This window comes from Anomaloglossus baeobatrachus, chromosome 11 (genome assembly GCF_048569485.1).
Source record: "Anomaloglossus baeobatrachus isolate aAnoBae1 chromosome 11, aAnoBae1.hap1, whole genome shotgun sequence".
Lineage (NCBI taxonomy): Eukaryota > Metazoa > Chordata > Amphibia > Anura > Aromobatidae > Anomaloglossus > Anomaloglossus baeobatrachus.
This window is the reverse complement of record NC_134363.1, coordinates 23,471,362-23,497,043: the sequence shown is the minus strand read 5'-3', so window position 1 is coordinate 23,497,043 and position 25,682 is coordinate 23,471,362. Positions and strand designations below refer to the sequence as shown.

The 25,682-nt window shown below is 47.9% G+C and overlaps 1 protein-coding gene across 1 annotated transcript; it reads left to right on the top strand.

Moving 5' to 3' along the window:
- Positions 1-964: 964 nt before the first annotated feature.
- LOC142256123 (chemerin-like receptor 1) lies at positions 965-25,682 on the top strand. The gene is made up of 2 exons (XM_075327663.1): positions 965-1,185; positions 23,139-25,682. Exon 2 carries the CDS (start codon positions 23,152-23,154, stop codon positions 24,217-24,219), a length of 1,068 nt encoding a protein of 355 aa, XP_075183778.1. The 5' UTR covers positions 965-1,185; positions 23,139-23,151; the 3' UTR covers positions 24,220-25,682.

Genomic DNA, 25,682 nt, shown 5'->3' with positions numbered 1-25,682 from the left:
CGGAGAAGGAAGGCAGCATGGCACAGGCAGGCTGCAGCAATGAGTAAGAAGGCGTCTGCCGCTCTCTTACAGGATCAGCGCACCACTTCCTGAAAATTCTTCTCAGCCTATTACTCAGAGGCACTGGGTACTTAAGGCACTCTCCTATTAGGGGACATGCCTGAGCAATGTGGTAAGTTAGTGGTCTTCTCCCTAGCTGGCTAGTTATCAGGTCTCCTTGTCCACTGCCTGTGTCCGTGTCAGTGTAAATTTTCCTATTCCTGTTTCCTGATCCCATTGATAACTCCGGTTCCTGTGCGTTCATTATCTGCTTCAGCCGTTCAGATGGTCCCTGTTTACACTAGCGACTCTGCCATGCTATCTACCTCAGCCATCTTGGCAGTCCCTGTCTATGCTAGACTTTGCCAGTGCGCTCTTGTGTCTGCCCCTGCCATGGGGGTCAGCTGCCATAGTCCTGGTCACTGCCATGGGAATGGCACTTGGTGTCTGCCTCATGCTGGATGATTAGTCAAGCCCCTGACACTAAAAGAGTAAGCCTGGGACCCCCCCATGGTCCAGTGAGTCCTCTTCTTTTTGCCGCCTTACAATTGTCAGCGGTGAGCGTTACAATGCAATCTTATAAGATATGTCAAATTTGCATTTTTTAAACTTTTCGAAGCCCAAAAATATTTTGAATATAGTATCTGAATATAAAATTGATTTTCTCTGCACAATGTTCTGCTTCTGGTCCAAAGGCGTTCTACATTGCAGTCCTGTAATTGAAACTTTTGCCACATGATGAGACTTTTCGGACTATCAGAGATAGGAGATAAGCAAATGAATTGTGTAAAACTAATTACCAAATTACAAAGTAACTCAGTTGAGGGTTAAGCAATGATCAAACACTGACTTGTCCGACTTGTCCAAAAATAAAAAAAAAATGATCTTAGCTTCATTCACTTGACTTGCTGTCACCGAATCTCCTCGAGAGAGTTGAGTCAGTGACTTAAATTGTAAAAAGAAGATATCTTCGAAGATCGTTGTGTGATTTCTTATCATTTCCTTACTTGGGGACAGCCGTTTTGAATCTACTTTTGTGCCAATGACAGATGGTAAAGGAAACAAAAGAAGAAAACATCGCTCTACCGGAGACATTGACCGTCAAGAGGTGAAGGACAAAATTGAAGATTGCACCATATCGTTTAGGTAAGGATCAAACAATTTCCATTAAAATATAGTTATTTGGTTTCTAAGACTTGGATATTTGTAGAGTTCTCCAGCTCTAGAGAAATGAGAATCGTAGTATAGTAGCCCCTGGAGACCTGCAAATTTAAGAGGACTGTTGAAAAGAATCTTCATGCTTGAAGGCAACGAAATTCACAATATGGTCTACGCCAGGGATTCTCAACTCCAGTCCTCAAGACCCACCAACAGATCATGTTTTTAGGTTTCCCCTCAATATTAGACAGGGAATAATTCCACAACCTGTGCAACATTAAGGAAATCCTGAAAACCTGATTGAGGAAAACTTGAAAACATGATCTGTTGGTGGGTCTTGAGGACTGGAGTTGAGAAACACTGGTCTATGTGTTGATTTTAGTCTTTGCTTTTGGAGTTCTGTGGACCATAAATGACACATACTATAGATTATGCCAAATCTGATAAATAACAAAGATTTCCCCTCTTTTCTAACCTAAAACAAATATTTTTGTGGTGGGCATGTGGACAGGTTTTCCATTCTATGCCAAGGCTTAGCTTTGTATGTAGACTTTCCAGATGAAGGAAATTCAACACAATATCATTTATATATGAAAGAAATGCACACTCATTACACATATAGGGGGTTTTACATAAATGCAAAGCCTTTTTTTAAACTATCACGCAATACAGATATCACGAGGCAGATTATCATCTCCTAACACAACGGACATTGAGTCTGTATAGTTAGATTTCGAGGGACATGTTTTTGCATTGAGATAGCTCTCCGAATTGAGATGTGTTTGTCATTTTAAGAAGGCTACATATATATATATACAGTACAGACCAAAAGTTTGGACACACCTTCTCATTCAAAGACTTTTCTTTATTTTCAGGACTCTGAAATTGTAGATTCACATTGAAGGTATCAAAACCATGAATTAAAACATGTGGAATGAAATACTTAAAAAAGTGTGAAACAACTGAAAATATGTCTTATATTCTAGGTTTTTCAAAGTAGCCACCTTTTGCTTTGATGACTGCTTTGCAGACTCTTGGCATTCTCTTGATGAGCTTCAAGAGGTAGTCACCGGAAATGGTCTTCCAACAGTCTTGAAGGAGTTCCCAGAGATGCTTAGCACTTGTTGGCCCTTTTGCCTTCACTTTGCGGTCCAGCTCACCCCAAACCATCTCGATTGGGTTCAGGTCTGGTGACTGTGGAGACCAGGTTATCTGGCGTACCACCCCATCACTCTCCTTCTTAGTCAAATAGCCCTTACACAGCCTGGAGGTGTGTTTAGGGTCATTTTCCTGTTGAAAAATGAATGATGGTCCAACTAAACGCAAACCGGATGGAATAGCACGCCGCTGCAAGATGCTGTTGTAGCCATGCTGGTTCAGTATGCCTTCAATTTTGAATAATCCCCAACAGTGTTAGCAGCAAAGCACCCCCCACACCATCACACCTCCTCCTCCATGCTTCACGGTGGGAACCAGCCATGTAGAGTCCATCTGTTCACCTTTTCTACAAAGACACAGTGGTTGGCTCCAAAGATCTCAAATTTGGACTCATCAGATCAAACCACATATTTCCACTGGTCTAATGTCCATTCCTTGTGTTCTTTAGCCCAAACAAGTCTCTTCTGCTTGTTGCCTGTCCTTAGCAGTGGTTTCCTAGCAGTTATTTTACCATGAAGGCCTGCTGCACAAAGTCTCCTCTTAACAGTTGTTCTAGAGATGGTGTGTCCAAGGTGTGTCCAAACTTTTGGTCTATACTGTATAGACCATATATATATATATATATATATATATATATATATATATATAGATATATATATATATACCAAATAATTCACAGCTTTTGTGGACTGCTACCCTATAACCCAATATTCAATTTTATGATATCAGCCAATCCAGAAAATGATGGTTTGTTTGGGTACATTGCTTATGTTGCACAGCTTGTTAATGGATCCGGCATTGACTCATAAGGTGGCTAACGCCAATATATTTCATCACGTGACCCCCAGGCTCCGTGGCCTCTTAGATCCAGTAATATCACATCAACTTCCAGTTGACCCGACATTATCGAGGCAGGCCTCAGTCTTCCTGAGTGACTGGGCTGTGGATGGAGTTTCATCACCCAGGACAGGCAAGCTTTGCTTATACTTGTGGTGCTCTGCATCGAAGGAGAGAGCACGTGGGATGCTTGTCTGTGATGAGCAGCGAAACGCCTCCCCTGACCCAGTCACTCAGGGAGACAGAGGCCCACCTCGGTGATGTTGGGTCAACTTCCAGCTACGTGACATTACCAGGTCTCAGAGGTCACGATGCTCGGGGTCACGTGATTTGGATGAGTGGACCGCAATAGCACCACTCAGAGGCACAATTGACTACAAAAGGTATTTGAGAAAAGATGAGTAGTGGACCACCCCTTTAAGTTGCACATTATTTTCTATGCAAAATTGTCATCACTGTGATTAAGCAGAAAGCATGGGACAGGATTTCTACACTTGCCCTCAGACTAGGGGACCCAAGTTATCCCTGATTTCAGAGTTACCTCTGACGGTGTGGATGTCTGAGCCACCTTACTGGACCTGTTCCATCCTGACCAGCCCTGATCTTATATCCCTTCCCTTTAACCTCAGGGGAGTGCCCGGCAGGAGTAATTAAGCCAACAGAAATGGATTAACAGGGTAAACCAAAACTCTATATGTATAAGAAAATAAGAACTTAGGAGGAAAAAAAGAGTAGGGTGGAAACAAGACAATGGGAGAACTCCACAACAACATGAAGCACAAAGCAATACAATAACAGCAGAACTGGCACATAGACCAACACAGCAATAAACTATAGTCCGCATACGAGGACAGATTCCACCATCTTGAATAGGAAGGAAGCCAATGTGATAAGCTTCCAACAATATGTTATCCCAGAAGTAACAAGCAGGTTAGCAGAGGTTAATTCTTACTAGCCTGATCATGAATGAGCCCACAGCTGGTAGACACCCAAGCCTGCCTGTGTTGGTCAGAAGCACCAGAGAAACCATAGGGTGAAGTGTCAGGATCTGTAATGTGAACAGCGTCTGAAGCTGCCATGACAATCAGTGAGTTTTTATGGGGAGATAAGGTATGCACACCAGTGACTATGTAAGGGGAATACATGAAATAGCAGAAACTGCTGTGTGAATACTGACTTGAAAAATCCAATAGCTATATGCAAGAGTGAAAATGTGAAAAATGGAATCTGCATTACTGCCATGAACATATGAATCAAGAGAAATTTAGCTACTGAATTGATCAATGCAATAGAGCCCCAACACTACGCCAAAGTATTTCTCTACGTTGGGGTCCCTAGCTTGTGTGTGTCCTCTCATGCAGTTAAAAAACTTACCGTGTATGGGAAGCTGAGACCCAGGCTATTTATGCGTATGATATGGATTGGCAATAGGTGTGGTTGGGGAGGGTTCACAAACGAAAAACTACTAACATTAAGGAATAACGTTTGGAACTCCATTCTATGTCTGAACTGGGTGCAAAAACCTAAAAAACCATCACTATGGGGAGATAAGGTATGCACACCAGTGACTATGTAAGGGGAATACATGAAATAGCAGAAACTGCTGTGTGAATACTGACTTGAAAAATCCAATAGCTATATGTAAGAGTGAAAATGTGAAAAATGGAATCTGCATTACTGCCATGATCATATGAATCAAGAAAAATTCCAAACGTTATTCCTTATTTGTTAGTAGTTTTTCGTTTGTGAACCCTCCCCAACCACACCTATTGCCAATCCATATCATACGCATAAATAGCCTGGGTCTCAGCTTCCCATACACGGTAAGTTTTTTAACTGCATGAGAGGACACACACAAGCTAGGGACCCCAACGTAGAGAAATACTTTGGCGTAGTGTTGGGGCTCTATTGCATTGATCAATTTAGTAGCTAAATTTCTCTTGATTCATATGTTCATGGCAGTAATGCAGATTCCATTTTTCACATTTTCACTCTTGCATATAGCTATTGGATTTTTCAAGTCAGTATTCACACAGCAGTTTCTGCTATTTCATGTATTCCCCTTACATAGTCACTGGTGTGCATACCTTATCTCCCCATAGTGATGTTTTTTTAGGTTTTTGCACCCAGTTCGGACTTAGAATGGTGTTCCAAACGTTATTCCTTATTTATTAATCAGTGAGCTTTGTGACAATTGTCTGTTACTGTTAGAGATGAGCGAACCGGTCCCGGTTCGGCTCGAGGTCGGTTCGCCGAACGGAGGTCCCGTTCGAGTTCGGCTCGTCGAACGTTCGACGAACCGAACTCGAGCCAATAGGAAACAATGGCAGGCAATCACAAACACAGTAAAACACCTAGAAAACACCCTCAAAGGTGTCCAAAAGGTGACAAACAACTCAAACACATTGGAAAGTGACAAGGACATATACTCATGCGAAAACAAAACAGCTGGACAAGGAAAAAGAGGAGGACACACAGATATAGGCATGGCACGCCATTCTAAAATCATGTAAAACACCGCAAGGTGACTCCAAGCGTAGTCTCCCTTTTTTTCCAAAAATTGAGCCCCACACACACCCACCCCTTCAGTAGCAGCAGTTGGGCCCTAGTTGTACAATTCACAGCTACATTTGCATCAAGCACATTCAAAAATACGCCATTCTTATCCGTCCCCAGGATGACACCGGGGTAGGTAGCAAAGTCTTTCCTGATCCCAGCTCTGTTCATCTTGGCTTCTTTTAAAAACACAGCAAGCAAGGCTTACTCCAAGCGGAGCCTCCCTTTTTTCCAAAAATTGGGCCACACAGACACCCACCCCATCAGTGGCAGCACTTGGGCCCTAGTTGCAAACAGGATGTTTTGATTTGCATCAAGCACATTCAAAAATACGCCATTCTTATCCGTCCCCAGGATGACACCGGGGTAGGTAGATAAAGTCTTTGCTGACCCATGACTTGTTCATCTTGGCTTCTTTTAAAAACAATGTAAGCAAGGGTTACTCCAAGCGGAGTCTCCCTTTTTTCCAAAAATTGGGCCACACAGACACCCACCCCATCAGTGGCAGCACTTGGGCCCTAGTTGCAAACAGGATGTTTTGATTTGCATCAAGCACATTCAAAATCAACAAGCATTTACTCTCCCCAGGATGACACAGGGGTAGTAAATTCCTTCTGGATCCATGACTTGTTCATTTTGATGAACGTCAGTCTGTCCACATTGTCACTGGACAGACGCGTGCGCTTATCTGTCAGCACACACCCAGCAGCACTGAATACACGTTCAGAGACAACGCTGGCAGCTGGACACGACAAAATCTCCAAGGCGTAAGTTGCGAGCTCTGGCCATTTTTCTAGGTTTGAAGCCCAAAAGGAGCAAGGCTCCAGTTGCACAGTCATGGCATCTATGTTCATTTGGAGATACTCCTGTATCATCCTCTCCAGCCATTGACTGTGTCAGACTTGTTGTCTCTGGTGGCCTTGCAAAAGAGGGTCTAAAAAAATTATGAAAAGATTCCATAAAATTGCTGTTACCGGCACCAGATACGGTCCTACTGGTACGGGTAGACTGTTGAAGATGACGAGACCGTCCCATGTTTGTCAAGTTACAACTGGGAGATTCCCTCCCTGCACCTGCACGGCTGTTTGGTGGAAAAGCCGAGCTAAGATCGAGTAACAGCTTCTGCTGATACTCCTGCATACGTGCGTCCCTTTCTATGGCTGGAATTATGTCACAAAATTTGGACTTGTACCGGGGATCTAATAGTGTGGCAATCCAGTAGTCATCATCACTTCTAATTTTGACAATACGACTGTCATGTTGGAGGTAGTGCAACAAAAAGGCACTCATGTGTCTTGCGCAGCCATGCGGACCAAGTCCACGCTGTGTTTGTGGCATAGAGGTGCTACCCGTTCTTTCTTCCTCTGACATCTCCCCCCAACCTCTTTCAACTGAAATTTGACCAAGGTCTCCCTCATCCGCTGAGTCTTCCATGTCCATGGACAGTTCGTCCTCCATTTCTTCATGTTCTCCTGCACCTTGCTCAACATTTCGCCTGCTACTATGCGCCCTTGTCGATCCCTGTCCCCCATGGTCCCATGCCTGCTGCGTTGGTGATGATGAACGTCTGGACCTTGGTGATGTTGTTGTCCCTTGCGCATATGAATCCTCCTGTAGTTCCTCCCCTTCATGTTGTCCCACCCCCTGACTCCGAATAGTGTTTAGCGTGTGCTCCAGCATGTAAATGACTTGAATCGTCATGCTGATAATGGCATTGTCAGCGCTAAACATATTCGTCGCCATGTCGAAACTGTGCAGAAGGGTGCATAGGTCCTTGATCTGAGACCACTCCATCAGGGTGATCTGCCCCACCTCTGCATCTCGTTGGCCCAGGCTATACGTCATGACGTATTGCACCAGGGCTCTGCGGTGCTGCCACAGTCGCTGTAACATGTGGAGAGTTGAATTCCAGCGTGTCGCCACATCGCATTTCAGGCGATGAACCGGCAGGCCGAAAGACTTCTGGAGCGATGCAAGTCGCTCTGCTGCGGCGCTTGAACGGCGGAAGTGAGCTGACAGTTTTCGTGCCCTGTTCAGAAGGCCATCTAGGCCGGGATAGTGTGTTAAAAATTGCTGGACGACAAGGTTCAACACGTGAGCCATACAAGGTACGTGTGTCACCTTGCCCAGGCGAAGTGCCGCACCCAGGTTTGCAGCATTGTCGCACACGGCCTTACCAGGCTGCAGGTTGAGTGGAGACAACCATTTATTAAACTCGGACCGCAGAGCTGACCACAACTCCTCAGCTGTGTGACTCTTATTCCCAAGACATGTCAAGCTAAAGACCGCCTGATGCCGTTGCGCTTTACTGCCAGCATAGTAATGAGGGGTGCGTGATTCCTTCTGCGCAGTGAGAACGCTGGTGGCCTGACCAGGCAGGCTTGGGGCGGAGGTGGAGGACCCAGATGAGGTGGAGGATGCAGAAGCTGTGGCGGAACTTGGACAGACAGAGGATTGACACACAAGTCGTGGGGACGGCAAGACTTGTGCAGCAGACCCTTCACCATCTATCACCATAGTTACCCAGTGCCCAGTGAGCGACATGTAACGTCCCTGTCCATGCTTACTGGTCCAAGTATCGGTGGTGAAATGCACCCGTTCACACACAGAGTTTCTCAAGGAAGCGGTGATGTTGTGTGCGACATGCTGGTGTAGCGCGGGCACACCTTTCTTAGAGAAGTAGTGGCGACTAGGCATCTGGTACTGGGGCACAGCGACAGACATAAGGTCTCTAAAATCCTGTGTGTCCACTAGGCGGAAAGGCAGCATTTCGGTAGCCAACAGCTTACAGAGGGATAGAGTCAACCTCTTAGCTTTGTCATGGGTCGGAGGAAGTGGCCTTTTATTTGACCACATCTGAGGGACAGAGATCTGGCTGCTGTGTGTAGACGGTGTTGAGTAGGGTGTCCCTGGAAAAATGCAGGTTTGTGAGGAAAGTGCAGGCGGAGACATGATGTTGCCTTCATCCAACGTTGGTGCTATCGATGTCTGAGAGAGCTGTACACACTCACTTGTTTCCCCTTCCAAACCAACTGACGACCTTACAAGCAAACTGCCTGTTGCGGTTACAGTGGTGGAAGTTTTGCGTGGAAAAACAGGTGTGACAGCTGTCCCCACAGTCCTAGAAGATGAAGAGCGCGCGGATGCACTGGAAGGGGCGGGCGGTGGATGGTTCGCTCCGCTAGGCCGCATTGCAGCACGGTGAGCTTCCCACCGGGACCTATGATATTTATTCATGTGACGATTCATGGAAGAAGTTGTCAAACTGCTGAGGTTTTGACCTCTACTAAGAGAATCATGACAAATGTTACATATCACATGATTTGGGCGATCTTTTTCTATGTCAAAAAAGGACCAGGCTAGGCAAGGCTTAGAGGCCATGCGACCTGTTGATCCACCCCGAATAATGCTCATAGGCAGAGTGGTGGCTGAGGATGCAGTTGTAGACGTGCTACCAGTGCTCCGACTCTGTCCAGGAAGGCGCAAGGTAACTTCGTCGTTGGTTGCATCCTCCTCCACCGCCTCTGTTGACCTCCTCGAGTGCCTGACTGGGGCTTGACAGTAGGTGGGATCTAGAACGTCATCATCAATTGTTGTGTTTGCACTCCCCTCCCCCTCAGACCGAGCCTCTTCTTGCCCTGACCGAATATTTAAGTTGTCATCCCAATTTGGTATCTGCGTCTCATCTTCATCAGTATGTTCCTCATTGTCTATAACCACAGGTGTTACAGTTTGTGACAAAGGGTCAACATTATGCTCTGAAACTTGGTCCTCACGGCCTGAATCAGAGTCACAAAGGTTCTGGGCATCACTGCAGACCATTTCCTGTTCTGTACTCACTGTAGCTTGGGAGCAGACCTCTGATTCCCAGGCTATAGTGTGACTGAACAGCTCTGCAGACTCAGCCATCTCAGTTCCACCATACTGTGCAGGGCTGATGGAGACTTCAGAGCTGGGAGAAATCAAGTGTGATTGGGATGACAACTCAGAGGACTGGTGTTTTTTGGATGCGGTACTTGAAGTGGCTGAGAGGGCACTAGTTGGACCACTTGAGATCCATTCAAGCATTTTCCTTTTTTGCCCATCATCTACCTTTCTTCCTGTTGTTCGTGTCCGTAAAAAAGGGAGCACATCGGATTGTCCACGGTAAGTAGTAGACATCTTACTTTTGCTGGTAGATGGTCTATCTTCAGCAGATGATAATGGAGCTTTGCCACCTTCCCCACGGACAAAACCTTTTTTGCCTTTTCCACCACGCCTCTTCCCCTTTCCACCAGCATCTGTCATTTTGCCACTCATGTTGATTGCGACAAGATTGTGGACTGAAAATGTGGTAGTAAAAATTGAGAGGTGGTGAAGATTGCAGCGGTGGTCTAGCTTTATTAACAGCAGAATAATAAAGAATAAATATCCCTGACAATGCAACTTAGTTATAATGAGTTGGAGTGTGCAACGCAGGCAGATGCGCTCTGCAAATGTCTTGGCACTAGTGAGACTATAGCAAAGTCCAATAGCCACGTATAGGATGCCACTAGGTACACTGAGTGTTTGCTAGTATAATGGCTTAGTTATAATTAGTTGGAGTGTGCAACGCAGGCAGATGCGCTCTGCAAATGTCTTGGCACTAGTGGGACTATAGCAAAGTCCAATAGCCACGTATAGGATGCCACTAGGTACACTGAGTGTTTGCTAGTATAATGGCTTAGTTATAATGAGTTGGAGTGTGCAACGCAGGCAGATGCGCTCTGCAAATGTCTTGGCACTAGTGGGACTATAGCAAAGTCCAATAGCCACGTATAGGATGCCAATAGGTACACTGAGTGTTTGCTAGTATAATGGCTTAGTTATAATGAGTTGGAGTGTGCAACGCAGGCAGATGCGCTCTGCAAATGTCTTGGCACTAGTGGGACTATAGCAAAGTCCAATAGCCACGTATAGGATGCCACTAGGTACACTGAGTGTTTGCTAGTATAATGGCTTAGTTATAATGAGTTGGAGTGTGCAACGCAGGCAGATGCGCTCTGCAAATGTCTTGGCACTAGTGGGACTATAGCAAAGTCCAATAGCCACGTATAGGATGCCACTAGGTACACTGAGTGTTTGCTAGTATAATGGCTTAGTTATAATTAGTTGGAGTGTGCAACGCAGGCAGATGCGCTCTGCAAATGTCTTGGCACTAGTGGGACTATAGCAAAGTCCAATAGCCACGTATAGGATGCCACTAGGTACACTGAGTGTTTGCTAGTATAATGGCTTAGTTATAATGAGTTGGAGTGTGCAACGCAGGCAGATGCGCTCTGCAAATGTCTTGGCACTAGTGGGACTATAGCAAAGTCCAATAGCCACGTATAGGATGCCACTAGGTACACTGAGTGTTTGCTAGTATAATGGCTTAGTTATAATTAGTTGGAGTGTGCAACGCAGGCAGATGCGCTCTGCAAATGTCTTGGCACTAGTGGGACTATAGCAAAGTCCAATAGCCACGTATAGGATGCCACTAGGTACACTGAGTGTTTGCTAGTATAATGGCTTAGTTATAATGAGTTGGAGTGTGCAACGCAGGCAGATGCGCTCTGCAAATGTCTTGGCACTAGTGGGACTATAGCAAAGTCCAATAGCCACGTATAGGATGCCACTAGGTACACTGAGTGTTTGCTAGTATAATGGCTTAGTTATAATGAGTTGGAGTGTGCAACGCAGGCAGATGCGCTCTGCAAATGTCTTGGCACTAGTGGGACTATAGCAAAGTCCAATAGCCACGTATAGGATGCCACTAGGTACACTGAGTGTTTGCTAGTATAATGGCTTAGTTATAATGAGTTGGAGTGTGCAACGCAGGCAGATGCGCTCTGCAAATGTCTTGGCACTAGTGGGACTATAGCAAAGTCCAATAGCCACGTATAGGATGCCACTAGGTACACTGAGTGTTTGCTAGTATAATGGCTTAGTTATAATGAGTTGGAGTGTGCAACGCAGGCAGATGCGCTCTGCAAATGTCTTGGCACTAGTGGGACTATAGCAAAGTCCAATAGCCACGTATAGGATGCCACTAGGTACACTGAGTGTTTGCTAGTATAATGGCTTAGTTATAATTAGTTGGAGTGTGCAACGCAGGCAGATGCGCTCTGCAAATGTCTTGGCACTAGTGGGACTATAGCAAAGTCCAATAGCCACGTATAGGATGCCACTAGGTACACTGAGTGTTTGCTAGTATAATGGCTTAGTTATAATGAGTTGGAGTGTGCAACGCAGGCAGATGCGCTCTGCAAATGTCTTGGCACTAGTGGGACTATAGCAAAGTCCAATAGCCACGTATAGGATGCCACTAGGTACACTGAGTGTTTGCTAGTATAATGGCTTAGTTATAATTAGTTGGAGTGTGCAGAGGACAAGAGGGTACAGTGCCAGGATTGTGGTGCTCTGGGTAGAGGAATGGAAGCCTGCCTTTCTATTCCCTCCTAATGGTGAAATGCAGGGAGGAAATCCCTGACCTGGGCTACACAGACGCTGGCGCTGTTTTCAGGACCTGTCACCTTAACTCTGACCCTGCCGGTTTGAGCCCTTAAAAGGACTGCTATAAAGTGCTCTCCCTAAGCTGTCTAACGCTGTGTATGCAGCGCATACAGCTGTATCGGCTATAGGACTCAGGAGGACGGAGCTGCGACACTGATGTCTGACACCAAAGACGCAGAAGGCAGATAATGGCGTCCTGGAAGAAAATGTCCGGTTTTATAATGCAGGGATATGTGACATGGACATCCTATCACACATGCCGTTGCTTCTCTGGCTCAAAGTCCACTTAGCTGTGTGTGTGTCTGGGATTGGCTGACATGCTGGCCCGCCCCACAAGACGCGCGCGCTTAGGGAAGGAAGACAAGAAAAAAAAAAAAAATGGCGATCGCCATTATACAAACAGCAGTGATCTGAAGGCGCTGTTCACGCACACTATACACTGAAATGTCATAATAGTGTGATTCACAGAGTGACTTACACTATTACAGCAGAAACCAAGCTATGATTTAGCTGTTTTTTTGCTGCTAGAAACGTTCTCGAACGTTTCTAGAACTATCGAGCTTTTGCAAAAAGCTCGAGTTCTAGTTCGATCTAGAACATGCCCCAAAATCACTCGAGCCTAGAACTGGAGAACCACGAACCACGAACCGCGCTCAACTCTAGTTACTGTCCAAATTTCAGTTGGATCTTCTTGATGAGAAGCAATCACTCCACCAGGAAGAGTTTGCTTACGTCAAAGAGGAATCCGGGAACTTACCCAACTGATGATTTCAATTGCATTGACCATTGGATTACCTAACCATATGGTTGTTTTACAGAAGTGTATTGTACTGATGGGCAGTCTGGGATTTTAGCTTGCTTGAAATGGAAAAATTAATCTGGAAAGTCTAGGTACAGAGTTAAGATACAGGGACTTGGCATAGAATGGAAAACCTGTCCACATACAACCCATAAAATATGTGTCTTAAGGCCGCTTTACACACTGCGATATTGGTACCGATATCGCCAGCGTGGGTACCCGCCCCCATCGGTTTTGCGACACGGGCAAATCTCTGCCCGTGTCGCACAACATCGCCCGGACCCGTCACACGGACTTACCTTCCCTGCGACGTTGCTGTGACCGGCAAACCGCCTCCTTTCTAAGGGGGCGGTTCGTTCAGCGTCACAGCGACATCACAGCAGCGTCACTGAAGCGCCGCCCAATAGAAGCGGAGGGACGGAGTAGAGCAGGACGAACATTCCGTCCACCTCCTTCCTTCCGCATTGCGGGCGGGAGGCAGGGAAGGAGAGCTTCCTCGTTCCTGCGGTGTCACACGGAGCGATGTGTGCTGCCGCAGGAACGAGGAACAACTTCGTTACTGCTGCAGTAACGATATTTGAGAATGGACCCCCATGTCACCGATGAGCGTTTTTGCACGTTTTTGCGACTATGCAAAATCGCTCATAGGTGTCACACGCAACGGCATCGCTAAAGCGACCGGATGTGCGTCAGAAAATCCGTGACCCCCAACGAGATCACTTGAGCGATGTCGTAGCGTGTAAAGCCCGCTTTAGGTTAAAAAAGTTGGGAACGTTTAGTTCTTTATGACTCTTTTCTCCTTAGAAAGTGTTTGGAACAATGGAATTTTTTATTTTTATTTATCAAATGAAAAATATAGGGCTACGTTTTTAGAATAATTGATTCCGTTTTGTCACAATTGAATTAAATTCTAATCTGTGAGAGGCTAAAAGACAGCGAGGGTCTTCTCATCTCTTAAGGTTGTTCCATAATGAGCTCCAAGTGGTCCACAAGAGCGTGAGCTCAGTCGTCGGGTTTCATGATTTTGTCTTTTTGATGTCTGTATGACCAGTCAATTCGATGATGGTGGAAAGCTATATGGAGGCCCGGTTGATGGTACCTGGCTGAGGACAGATTGTTTGGTGGTGTCTAGTGTTCCTCCACAAGACCAAAAAAATTCTACCATAAAGGGGGCTTTTTATAAAGTCATTTTTTATTCTTCATTGCTACTGGTTCAGTGAAATAAGTTTGACCAGTCAAAACAAAAAATCTGCAAAGAAAAAATAGAAATATGCAAACATTAGCCATAACCGAATTTGGTAAGGAAATATAATTTGCATCAAAGTTATAATGCAAATCAAATGAACCCAGAACATCATCAATTTTTGGGTATAGAGATGAGCGAACCCATGAAAGTTTGGTTTGGTGGCCTCAGCTGAACCACACGTCTACTGGTTCAGACTTGGCCCAAATCCCAATGGACGTCAATGATTGGCAGTTTGATTTTTAGCCCACATACAGCCAGCCATGAGCAGAACACTTCCGGGTTCGGATGAGTGAGGTTTTTCCAATTTTTTAGGTACACACTACTGTTAGGGTCAGATGGACGGGTAGACCCTGGAGGTGGATCCACTGGGCCGAACTCCCGGATGAGGGAAAGGAGTCCGGTAGCCGGAGCACTGTAGGTAGCAGGACAGTCCGTGCACTGAGAGCAAATGGAGAAGTCCCTGGGACCACGAGGTCACGGATGGTGGTCCGGGTGACGGAGCTCAGGTTCGGAAGCCGTGATGGTGTCAGGCAGGGTCCGGAACTGTTGGAGCGAGATGACGGGTCACCGCAGGGATCCGAGATGGTACGGACTGTCAGGATGGCAGATGGGCAGCGTTCGGGGTTCGAGGTACCGCAGGACCGGATGGCGATGCAGGATCGGCTCTAGAAGACAGAGAGGTAAGTATCTCATAGAACACAAGGAGACCTGACTCCTAGCTTGGGAAAACACGAAGAACAGGCCCCGCTCCCTTGGACATTAACCCCCTATATACCCTGTACCTGAGTGCATCATTTCCTGTTAATTGACACTGGCCCTTTAAGAAAGGTTCAGTGACCGCGCGCGCGCCCTAATGCGCATGCGCGCGGCCCGGGTGCCAGAAGCCAGGGCAGGAAGCTGAAGGGAGGACGCAGGGGAGCCGGCCAGGAACTGGGAAGCCGTCGGGCGCCGGGAGCGGAGACCAGGGGGCCTGGGAAGTGCGGGCACCGGAGGCTGGAGAGCGGGGAGCGTGGCAGGTGAGCCGGGGAGCAGAGCAGGGGACCCGGGGAGCGTGACAGTACCCCCCCCACGCCCCCCTCCCCGCAACCGGGACAGGAAGGCACGGATCAGAGGAGTGCCCACGTTCTCCCTGGGCTCCCAGGATCTATCCTCAGGACCATACCCTTCCCAGTCCACCAGGAAGAACTGTCGACCACGTACGGTCTTCATGGCCACGATATCTCTTACCGCATAGATGTCGTCCTCAGCAATAGGAGGAGGGGCCGGACTGGCGGCAGCGGAGAAGGGACCAAGGACAACCGGCTTGAGCAGAGAGACGTGAAAGGAGTTGGGTATTCTCATCGTGGCCGGGAGCTGCAGTTTGTAGGAGACCTCATTGATCTTGCCGAGGACTTTAAACGGTCCGATGTAGCGAGGTCCCAGCTTGTAGGATGGTATCTTCAGTCGGATGTATTTGGAAGCAAGCCAGACGAGATCTCCCGGAGAGAAACACGGAGGATCCAGACGTCTCTTGTCCGCATGTCTCTTCATCCGCAGGGAGGCACATGCAAGGGAGGCCTTAACAGAGTCCCAAATGGATGTAAAGTCACGGAGTACGGCATCAGCAGCAGGGATGTCCGAGGAAGAGGATACAGGCAATGGGACAGACGGCTGAATTCCGTAGACGACATGGAAGGGAGAACTGGAGGAGGACTCACTGACGTGGTGATTATGGGAGAATTCAGCCCAAGGAAGAAGCGTGGACCAATCGTCATGATGGGCGTTCACGTAGTGACGCAAGAAAGAGGTCAATATCTGATTGATCCGTTCCACTTGGCCATTCGACTGAGGATGGTAGGCTGAGGAGAAGTCCAGAGTCACTCCCAGATGTTTGCAGAGAGCCCTCCAGAAGCGGGAGGTGAACTGGGTTCCTCTGTCGGACACTATGTGTGATGGAAAGCCATGCAAGCGGAAGATGTGCTGTATATAGGCGTCCGCGAGTTCCTGAGCAGAGGGCAGTCCAGCCATAGGAACGAAATGGGCCATTTTAGAGAACCGATCCACCACGACCCATATGACTGTGTGTCCGGAGGATAATGGCAAGTCCGTAATAAAGTCCATCGCTATGTGTTGCCAGGGAACTGAGGGTATGGGCAGAGGCAGAAGACGGCCGTATGGCAGGTGTTTGGGTGTCTTGTTCCTGGCACAGGAGGAGCAGGCAGAGACAAAAGAGGCGACGTCCGTGTGCAGGGATGGCCACCAGTAATGACGTACAATAGCGCTCCATGTTTTCTTCTGACCTGCATGACCGGCTGTTTTCGAGGCATGGCCCCAGTGTAACACTTTTTGCCTGTCAGCCTCAGAGACATAAGTCTTCCCAGGTGGTATCTGGGCCAGGGTGACAGGAGCCACCGGAATAATCTTACTTGGACAGATGATGGGTTGAGATGTCTCTTCCTCCTGTTCCAGGGGCACGAAAGACCTAGACAAGGCATCAGCGCGTACATTCTTGTTCGCGGGTCGGAAATGAAGCTGGAAGTCGAACCGGGCAAAGAACAAGGACCACCTGGCTTGCCGTGGGTTCAGTCGCTGAGCAGTCCGCAGGTATTCCAGGTTTTTGTGGTCCGTGTAAACAATGACAGGGTACACTGCTCCTTCCAGAAGATAGCGCCATTCCTCCAGAGCCAGTTTGACCGCTAATAGCTCTCGGTCACCGATGGTGTAATTGCGTTCAGGCGCGGAGAAGCTCTTGGAGAAGAAACCGCACGTCACCATCTTCCCGGAGGAGGACTTCTGCATGAGCACTGCTCCGGCTCCCGAGGAGGAGGCATCCACCTCCAAGGTGAACTGGCGGTTTAACTCTGGACGGTGGAGTACAGGAGAGGAGGCAAAGGCTCGCTTTAGAGCGCCAAACGCGGCGTTGGCCGCAGGTGACCAGTCCTTTGGATTAGCCCCCTTCTTGGTCAAGGCGGAGAGAGGAGCAGTCAGAGCCGAGAAGTGAGGAATGAACTGGCGGTAATAGTTAGCGAATCCCAGAAAACGTTGGATTGCCTTCAGTCCAGAAGGAGGAGGCCAGTTGAGAATGGAGGAGACCTTCTTGGGATCCATCTACAGTCCGGTATCGGTGATGAGGTACCCCAGGAAGGGGAGAGAAGACTGTTCGAAGATACACTTCTCGTACTTGGCGTACAGACGATTCTCTCTCAGTCTTTGTAGAACCAGTTGCATGTTCTCTCGGTGGGTCTGGAGGTCCGGAGAGAAGACAAGGATGTCATCCAGATATACCACCACACAGACGTAGATAAGGTCCCGAAACACATCGTTCACTAATTCTTGGAAGACTGCTGGTGTGTTGCACAGGCCGAAGGGCATCACGCAGTATTCATAGTGCCCATCGCGAGTGTTGAACGCGGTCTTCCATTCATCCCCTGAGCGGATACGGACCAGGTTGTAGGCACCCCGAAGATCCAACTTGGTGAACACACGAGCTCCTCTGAGCCGATCAAACAATTCGGGGATGAGCGGCAGGGGGTACTTGTTTTTCACGGTGATTAGGTTCAATCCCCGGTAGTCTATACATGGGCGTAGGTCGCCCTCTTTCTTCTTTACGAAGAAGAAGCCTGCTCCAGCAGGAGAGGAGGATCTCCGGATGAATCCCTTAGCCAGGCTCTCTGTGATGTACGTAGACATAGCCCTTGTTTCGGCTGGAGATAGTGGATATATCCGTCCTCGAGGTGGTGTAGTTCCCGGGAGCAGGTCAATGGCACAATCGTAAGGACGATGTGGCGGGAGTACTTCGGACTCCTTCTTATCAAAGACGTCCACGAAGGACCAATAGGCTGAGGGCAGTCCCGGTAGGGACTCGGGAACCGGAGGTCGCCGGATGGGTTGTATGGTCTTCAGACATCTCTCATGGCAAGAAGACCCCCATCGAGTGATATCGCCAGTGCCCCAGCTGACTGAAGGCTCGTGTGTCCGCAACCAGGGAAGTCCCAGCAGGATTTGATGTGACATGTGTGGGAGGACGTAGAGAGCGATGCTCTCGGTGTGCAGAGCACCGATACGCAGTTCAAGCGGCTTGGTGATCCAGGAGATGGTGTCAGAGAGGGGTCTCCCATCCACAGAGGCAATCACTAGGGGCTTGTCGAGTGGAGTAACAGGCACCTGGTACTTGTCCACCGTGGCCTGCTGGATGAAATTGCCTGCTGCCCCAGAATCGAGGTACGCCTCAGCCGTAAACCGCGTCTCTCCCGTTGTCACTTGCACAGTCCATGTAACTGGGTCTGAGAGAGTCCCAGCACCTAGGGTGGCCTCTCCTACCAACCCTAGGCTTTGGAGTTTCCCGGCCTCTCTGGACAGGCGCGTAGCAGGTGTGTGCCCTCTCCGCAGTAAAAGCAGAGACCCTTGGCGAGCCGCTCTGCTCGACGTTGTTCCGACTGTCGCACACGGTCGATCTGCATGGGCTCATGGACGGAGACACCAGAGGCCGTTGACTGGAGTACGGTGGGCTTCGGTGGAGGAGAGGAATGCCTTACCGGACGTCTCTCACGGGACAGCTCTTTGGACCGCTCCTGAAAGCGTATGTCCACTCGAGTCGCTAGTGTAATCAGGGCGTCCAGAGTGGACGGTACATCACGTCCAGCCAGCTCATCTTTGATTCGACCCGATAGTCCTTCCCAGAAGGCGGCAGTTAGGGCCTCGTTATTCCACCCGAGTTCTGAAGCCAAGGTGCGGAAATGGATGGCGTATTGGCCCACCGTCAGTGTTCCCTGACGTAACCGGAGAAGTGATGACGCAGACGCGGAGGCGCGTCCGGGTTCGTCAAAAGTGCTGCGAAAGGCCTGCAGGAACTCCTGGAGGTTCTTGGTCATAGGTTCCTCCTTCTCCCACAAGGGGTTCATCCACGCCAGTGCCTCGCCCTCTAGGTGAGACATGATGAAGGCGACCTTGGCTTGGTCGGAGGCAAACAGATGTGGCAGCTGCGTGAAATGGAGGGAGCATTGGTTTATAAACCCCCTGCAGGTCTTGGGATCTCCGGCGTACCGGGGTGGTGAGGCCAAACGCAGTCTGGAAGCATCCGAAGAGGCGGCCACGGGAGCGGGGGTCGTGGCTTGACTAGTGGAGGCTCGGGATGTCGAAGACGTGACTGCCGCTTGTAGCGTGGTCAGGCGGGTGTCCACGGAAGTCATAAAGTTCAGCATGCGGGTCTGGACTTCACGCTGGCGTTGGAATTCCTCATGCAAGGCCGCTAGTGCTTCGGCGGGATCCGGGGCCTGTTCTTACTGTTAGGGCCAGATGGACGGGTAGACCCTGGAGGTGGATCCACTGGGCCGAACTCCCGGATGAGGGAAAGGAGTCCGGTAGCCGGAGCACTGTAGGTAGCAGGACAGTCCGTGCACTGAGAGCAAATGGAGAAGTCCCTGGGACCACGAGGTCACGGATGGTGGTCCGGGTGACGGAGCTCAGGTTCGGAAGCCGTGATGGTGTCAGGCAGGGTCCGGAACTGTTGGAGCGAGATGACGGGTCACCGCAGGGATCCGAGATGGTACGGACTGTCAGGATGGCAGATGGGCAGCGTTCGGGGTTCGAGGTACCGCAGGACCGGATGGCGATGCAGGATCGGCTCTAGAAGACAGAGAGGTAAGTATCTCATAGAACACAAGGAGACCTGACTCCTAGCTTGGGAAAACACGAAGAACAGGCCCCGCTCCCTTGGACATTAACCCCCTATATACCCTGTACCTGAGTGCATCATTTCCTGTTAATTGACACTGGCTCTTTAAGAAAGGTTCAGTGACCGCGCGCGCGCCCTAATGCGCATGCGCGCGGCCCGGGTGCCAGAAGCCAGGGCAGGAAGCTGAAGGGAGGACGCAAGGGAGCCGGCCAGGAACTGGGAAGCCGTCGGGCGCCGGGAGCGGAGACCAGGGGGCCTGGGAAGTGCGGGCACCGGAGGCTGGAGAGCGGGGAGCGTGGCAGGTGAGCCGGGGAGCAGAGCAGGGGACCCGGGGAGCGTGACAACTACATACGATCAGGCAGGTGGTACCCCCAGTGTGAGCCTTTCAAACTTTGCTAGTGGCTCTCACTGGGCCAAGCATTGAGCATACCTGACCACAGGGAAGCTCGTTTGAGTGGTCGGCATACGTAAAGGACTTGAACTCCAAACCCTAACTCTGTTTTTTTATTTTTAAAGTCGGCGTTCGACCCGAAAGCCAAACATTGGGTTCACTCATTTCTAGTTATGAGTAAAAAATAAATAAATTAATTAATTAATTAATGATTCTCAACTTAAGCTGGTGTCACACTAAACGACAGCGACAACGACGTCGCTGTTACGTCACCATTTTCGGTGACGTAACAGCGACCTTGTAAGTCGCTGTATGATCGCTGCTTAGCTGTCAAACACAGCAGAAGCAGCGATCATAACGTCGCTGTGCTACATGTGCAGAGAGCAGGGAGCCGTGCTTAGCGCTGGCTCCTTGCTCTCCTGCAGCACACATCGGGTTAATTAACCCGATGTGTGCTGCAGCTACATGTCACAGTTCAGAGAGCAGGGAGCCGCGCTTAGCGCTGGCTCCTTGCTCTCCTGCAGCACACATCAGGTTAATTAACCCGATGTGTGCTGCAGCTACATGTCACAGTGCAGAGAGCAAGGAGCCGCGCGCACTGCTTAGCGCTGGCTCCTTGCTCTCCTTGCTACAGTATACATCGGGTTAATTACCCGATGCATACTGCAGCCACATGTCACAGTGCAGGAGCCGGCACTGGCAGCAAGAGCGGAGCCTGGTAACCAGCGTAAACATCGGGTAACCAGGGAAAGGTCTTCCCTTGGTTACCCGATGTTTACGCTGGTTACAGCTTACCGCAGCTGCCAGTGCCGGCTCCTGATCGCTTCATTTCGTCGCTCTCTCGCTGTCACACACAGCGATGTGTGTGTCACAGCGTGAGAGTGACGACCAAAAAATGAAGCTGGACATTCAGCAACGACCGGCGACCTCACAGCAGGGGCCAGGTCGTTGCTGGATGTCACACACAGCGACAGCGACGGGACGTCGCTGCAACGTCACAGAAAATGGTGACGTAGCAGCGACGTCGTTGTCGTCGTCGTTATGTGTGACACCAGCTTTACTGCTCACCTGTCTCGCCATTGCCGAAAGCTGTCCACCCTCAGCCCATCTGTTCTCTCCAGCCTCTTCATTTTTCTGGTGTGAAACATCCTCTTTGGGTATTACAACTCAGTGTCACAGCTCTGAAGTGTTGCCATATGGTCACCCAAACCACTGACTGAGACATAGGCGGCACACTTTGGAAATCAAGGCTTGCGTTGGCTTCCAGTGCAGAGTGAAGATGCGCGAAGAGGATGTCATACACAGGAGGAAAGAAAGGGCTGGATGGATCAAAGGAAGAGACTGTAGGTGGTTGTTACTCTATGGAATTGGTGATCGTAACTTTTTCTAACCAGTTTCCCAGCAGATTGAAAAAAATTCAATTTTATTAAAATGCAATTTTTGGTTAAATTTAATGGTAGATTCGCACTTCTCTAATACACAGCAGAAAACTCCAACATTAATGAGTTTGTATGAGTTTCTAAGACAAGATCTTCATTTTTTGTTTTTATAATTGGTACCTCTCTTGCCAGTGGCTGTGCCTTGTATTGCAGCATACCGGAAAAGTACTTAATGGGAACCTGTCACCAGATGTGGGCCTTGTAAACTTATACTAGTACCCTAAGCAGCTTCTACGCTGCATTTCATGAAAGTACACGTTACCCCTTGGACCCCTTCCTGTAGCCCCCAAAAATACTTTTATAAAATCTCCCACCCCTTATGTAAATTGTCTAGTCTGGTCCAATGGGCATTCCATTCTGTGCCTCCTATTCCTCCTTTCACCGTCCTGCTGTGCTGATTGATGTGGATTACACCTCAGATACCATCAACATAGGTGGGCAAAATCTCCATATTCCCGGCTCGCGCAGGCACACTTCGCTCTGCCCTGTTGGGGGAAGAGCCGAAAACATACTTGCGCCTGCGTGAACTGGCAAGTCTCCTGTGCAGCCGCAAGATTTTGCCTGGCAATGTGAATGAAGTAGGTGACGTCATACACATCACTGGGCAAAATCTCACGCCTGTGCAGAGAACTCGCCAATTCGTGCAGGCGCACCTATGTTTTTGGCTCTACCCACAATAGGGCAGAGCAAAGTGCGCTTGCACGAGCAGAGAAGATGTCTGTACGGGCGAGAGATTTTGCCCACCGAGGCGGCATCCACATCAATCAGCACAGGAGGACGGCGAAAGGAGGAACAGGAGGTGCAGACTAGGACGCCCATCGGACCAGATTGGACAATTTATATACATGGCGGGAGATTTTATCGAGGTATTTTTGGGGGCTACAGGTAGGGTCAGGGGGTAACATGCACCTTCATGGAATGCAGCACAGGAGCTGCTTAAGGTGCTAGTTTTAGTTTACAAGGACCAAATCTGGTGACAGGTTCCCTTCAAACATATACATAAGGAAGCAGCCTCCAAGAATTAATACAAAAAATCTGAATATGTAAAAATAATGATAAGAAGTAGGGAGGATCGAATACCTCAAACATTCAGCTTCGCAAATATCTGACGAATAGGTCGCCGCTATGCGAATATTCGATGCATAATGTAAGTCTATGGGAAGCCCGAATAGTTCCAAATAGTTGTTATTTGGGTTTCCCATAAACTTACATTGCGCATTGAATATTCGCGAATAGTCGAATAGCGCCGACCTATTTGGCAAATATTCGCTAAGCCGAATCTTTGAGGTATTCGATCATCCCTAATAAGAAGTAAAAATGTTTCTTATGTTTCTGTTATTTGGTTACAGGACACCATAAAATATGGAGGCTACTTCTTTTCCTCTTTTCGAACCTTATTACACAACGTATGCCTTCGAAGAAGATACAGAAGAAATTAACGAAGCCATTATCCGCCTGATCCACATTTGTAACGCCATTTTTTACAGCATAACCTTCATTCTGGGGGTGACCGGGAATGGCCTGGTCATCTGGATTGCTGGATTCAAGATGAAGAAGACAGTCAGCATTTTATGGTTCCTCAACCTGGCTATAGCTGACTTTATATTTAATATTATCTTCCCTCTGCAGATAACCGAGTCAATCATGGAAGGACATTGGCCTTTCGGTGTAACCATGTGTAAGGTCGTTTTCACTGTTCTCTTCCTTAACATGTCCGTCAGCACGTCTTTCTTAATGATTATCAGTGTTGACCGTTGCACATCCATCATGTGTCCCGTGTGGTCAAAGAACCACAAGTCTCCCCGTTTGGCCATGATTATCTCAGGGATAGTATGGTCGACCTGCTTCATGCTCAGCTCTCCGTATCTTGCCTTCTTCGACATTGTTCAGGATTACGAAAACAACACATCATATTGTATCCCCATGTTTGCGGATGATGATGATACCGACAAGATGATGGATCAAACTATGGTAATCATCAGATTTGTCTCCATGTTCCTCATCCCATTTTCGATCATAATAATTTGCTACAGTCTTATTGCATGTCGCCTGAGTAAAAGCAGAAGTCTGTCCAAATCGAACAGGCCTCTAAAGGTCATTATCACTATTGTGCTTTGCTTTTTCTGCTTTTGGTTCCCGTTTCATATATGGCCCCTCCTAGAAGTCATGAAGGTTGAATTGGAACCTAATCTGGACGCGGTCATGAGCAATCTTGTATATAGCATCGGCTTCTTTAACAGTTGCGTTAATCCCATGGTCTACGTCTTTGTTGGAAGAGACTTCAAGAAAAGTTTATTGAAGTCAATTCCATTTCTTCTGGAGAACACGTTCAAGGAGAAAGATGGGTCTGAAACAGAGCTCCGAACTAATCTGACCATGATGGAGACTGAAATGGAAGTTGTCACCAGTGAAGTCAGAAAAAATTCTTAAAGTAGTTCTCCTATGAGGATATCCTTGGCAATATGCCATACAAGGATGGATAGGCATTCTATCTGGTGGTTTGACCTCACCATGGGACATTCTTCTATCATCAATGTGCAGGTGTCCATAGCTTCTCCAGTCATGGCAGCCAGGAAAGCTTGATCCTAAGTGGTAGTTCTCTAGATGATGAAGAACATGGTGTTGTTGGAAAAATATTAGATGCCCGCTTCTGTGCTTATACAAGGACTTTATCTAAATGAAATAAGACTCATTGATTTAACCGATGATTGTTGGATCCACTCCAAGCGTTGCCTATACAACAACTTTCATTTTTCAAGGTCATGTTCCACTGAAAAGTCTCATATGAAGAAATGGACAATACATATTAGTCAGACATTGGGAGAACATGGATTAGTAAGGTTTTATTTTCCAACATTGAATGATATTGTTGTTTTTACTATCCCATGGCCTTTTAGAATTATTATAATGATTTGGCAAAGAACATCTTCGGCATTGAGAGCACCCGTCAAGTGAAAAACCATAACTTATCATCTATACTATTGGCTGCTTATAAGAATTGCATGTACAAAACATTGAAGAGATTGGCCACTACATATTTTTTGATGGATAGTCAATCAATATCTGATCGGTGGGAGTGCAAAAAACGGCACTCTCGCCGATTAGCTAAAACCGGCATTGACCAGAAGTTATCAAATGCTGCCGGAACGTGGAAGCTTCAACATCTCTTTAGTGTCCATGGCTGGATACTGCAGATCCACTCCCTTAAGTCAGATCAATAGAGGGTGGCCACTATACTCAGATGAATAGGCAGTGGCGCTGCAGTACCTGGTGCTCAACCACTATACTTTGACAAAGCTGGTAACATCTGAGAACTTTCCGCCATAACAACTGATCGGCGCGGGTGCTTGGTGTCCCCCAATGAGTATAGGGCATCAATGAAAAAGTGTTGGTCAACCTCTTTACTATAAAATCCGGTTGACATGGAATCATTCGGACAGTGATTGTGTTGAGCAACTCTGGGAATTCTTTGAACTTTTTGCTCCATAAAAAAGAAGCTTGACTTAAAATTGGATCATACAGACATTATTATGCAATATTTTGGATTTTTATTAGGACTTTTTATTCAATTTTTTGTAACATTTTTAGCAATTCTTTTTTTATTGTACGTTGAGTATTTTATAGCCTAAATATTATGTAATCAGCTTTCTGGTATCATTAACCGCAGCAGAGTTTTACGCAACTTACAAAATTCCTAATGGCTTCCGCACATGACCATACGATGGCTCCACACAAGCTTTGATATTTTTATAGTGGACAAATAATGCAGGCTTCACACGGTATGATCTATCGTGCGATTGCACGAGCGATCGTACCCGCCCGCGTCGTTTGTGCGTCACGGGCAATTAGTTGCCCGTGGCACACACAGTCGTTAAACCCCCGTCACACGTACT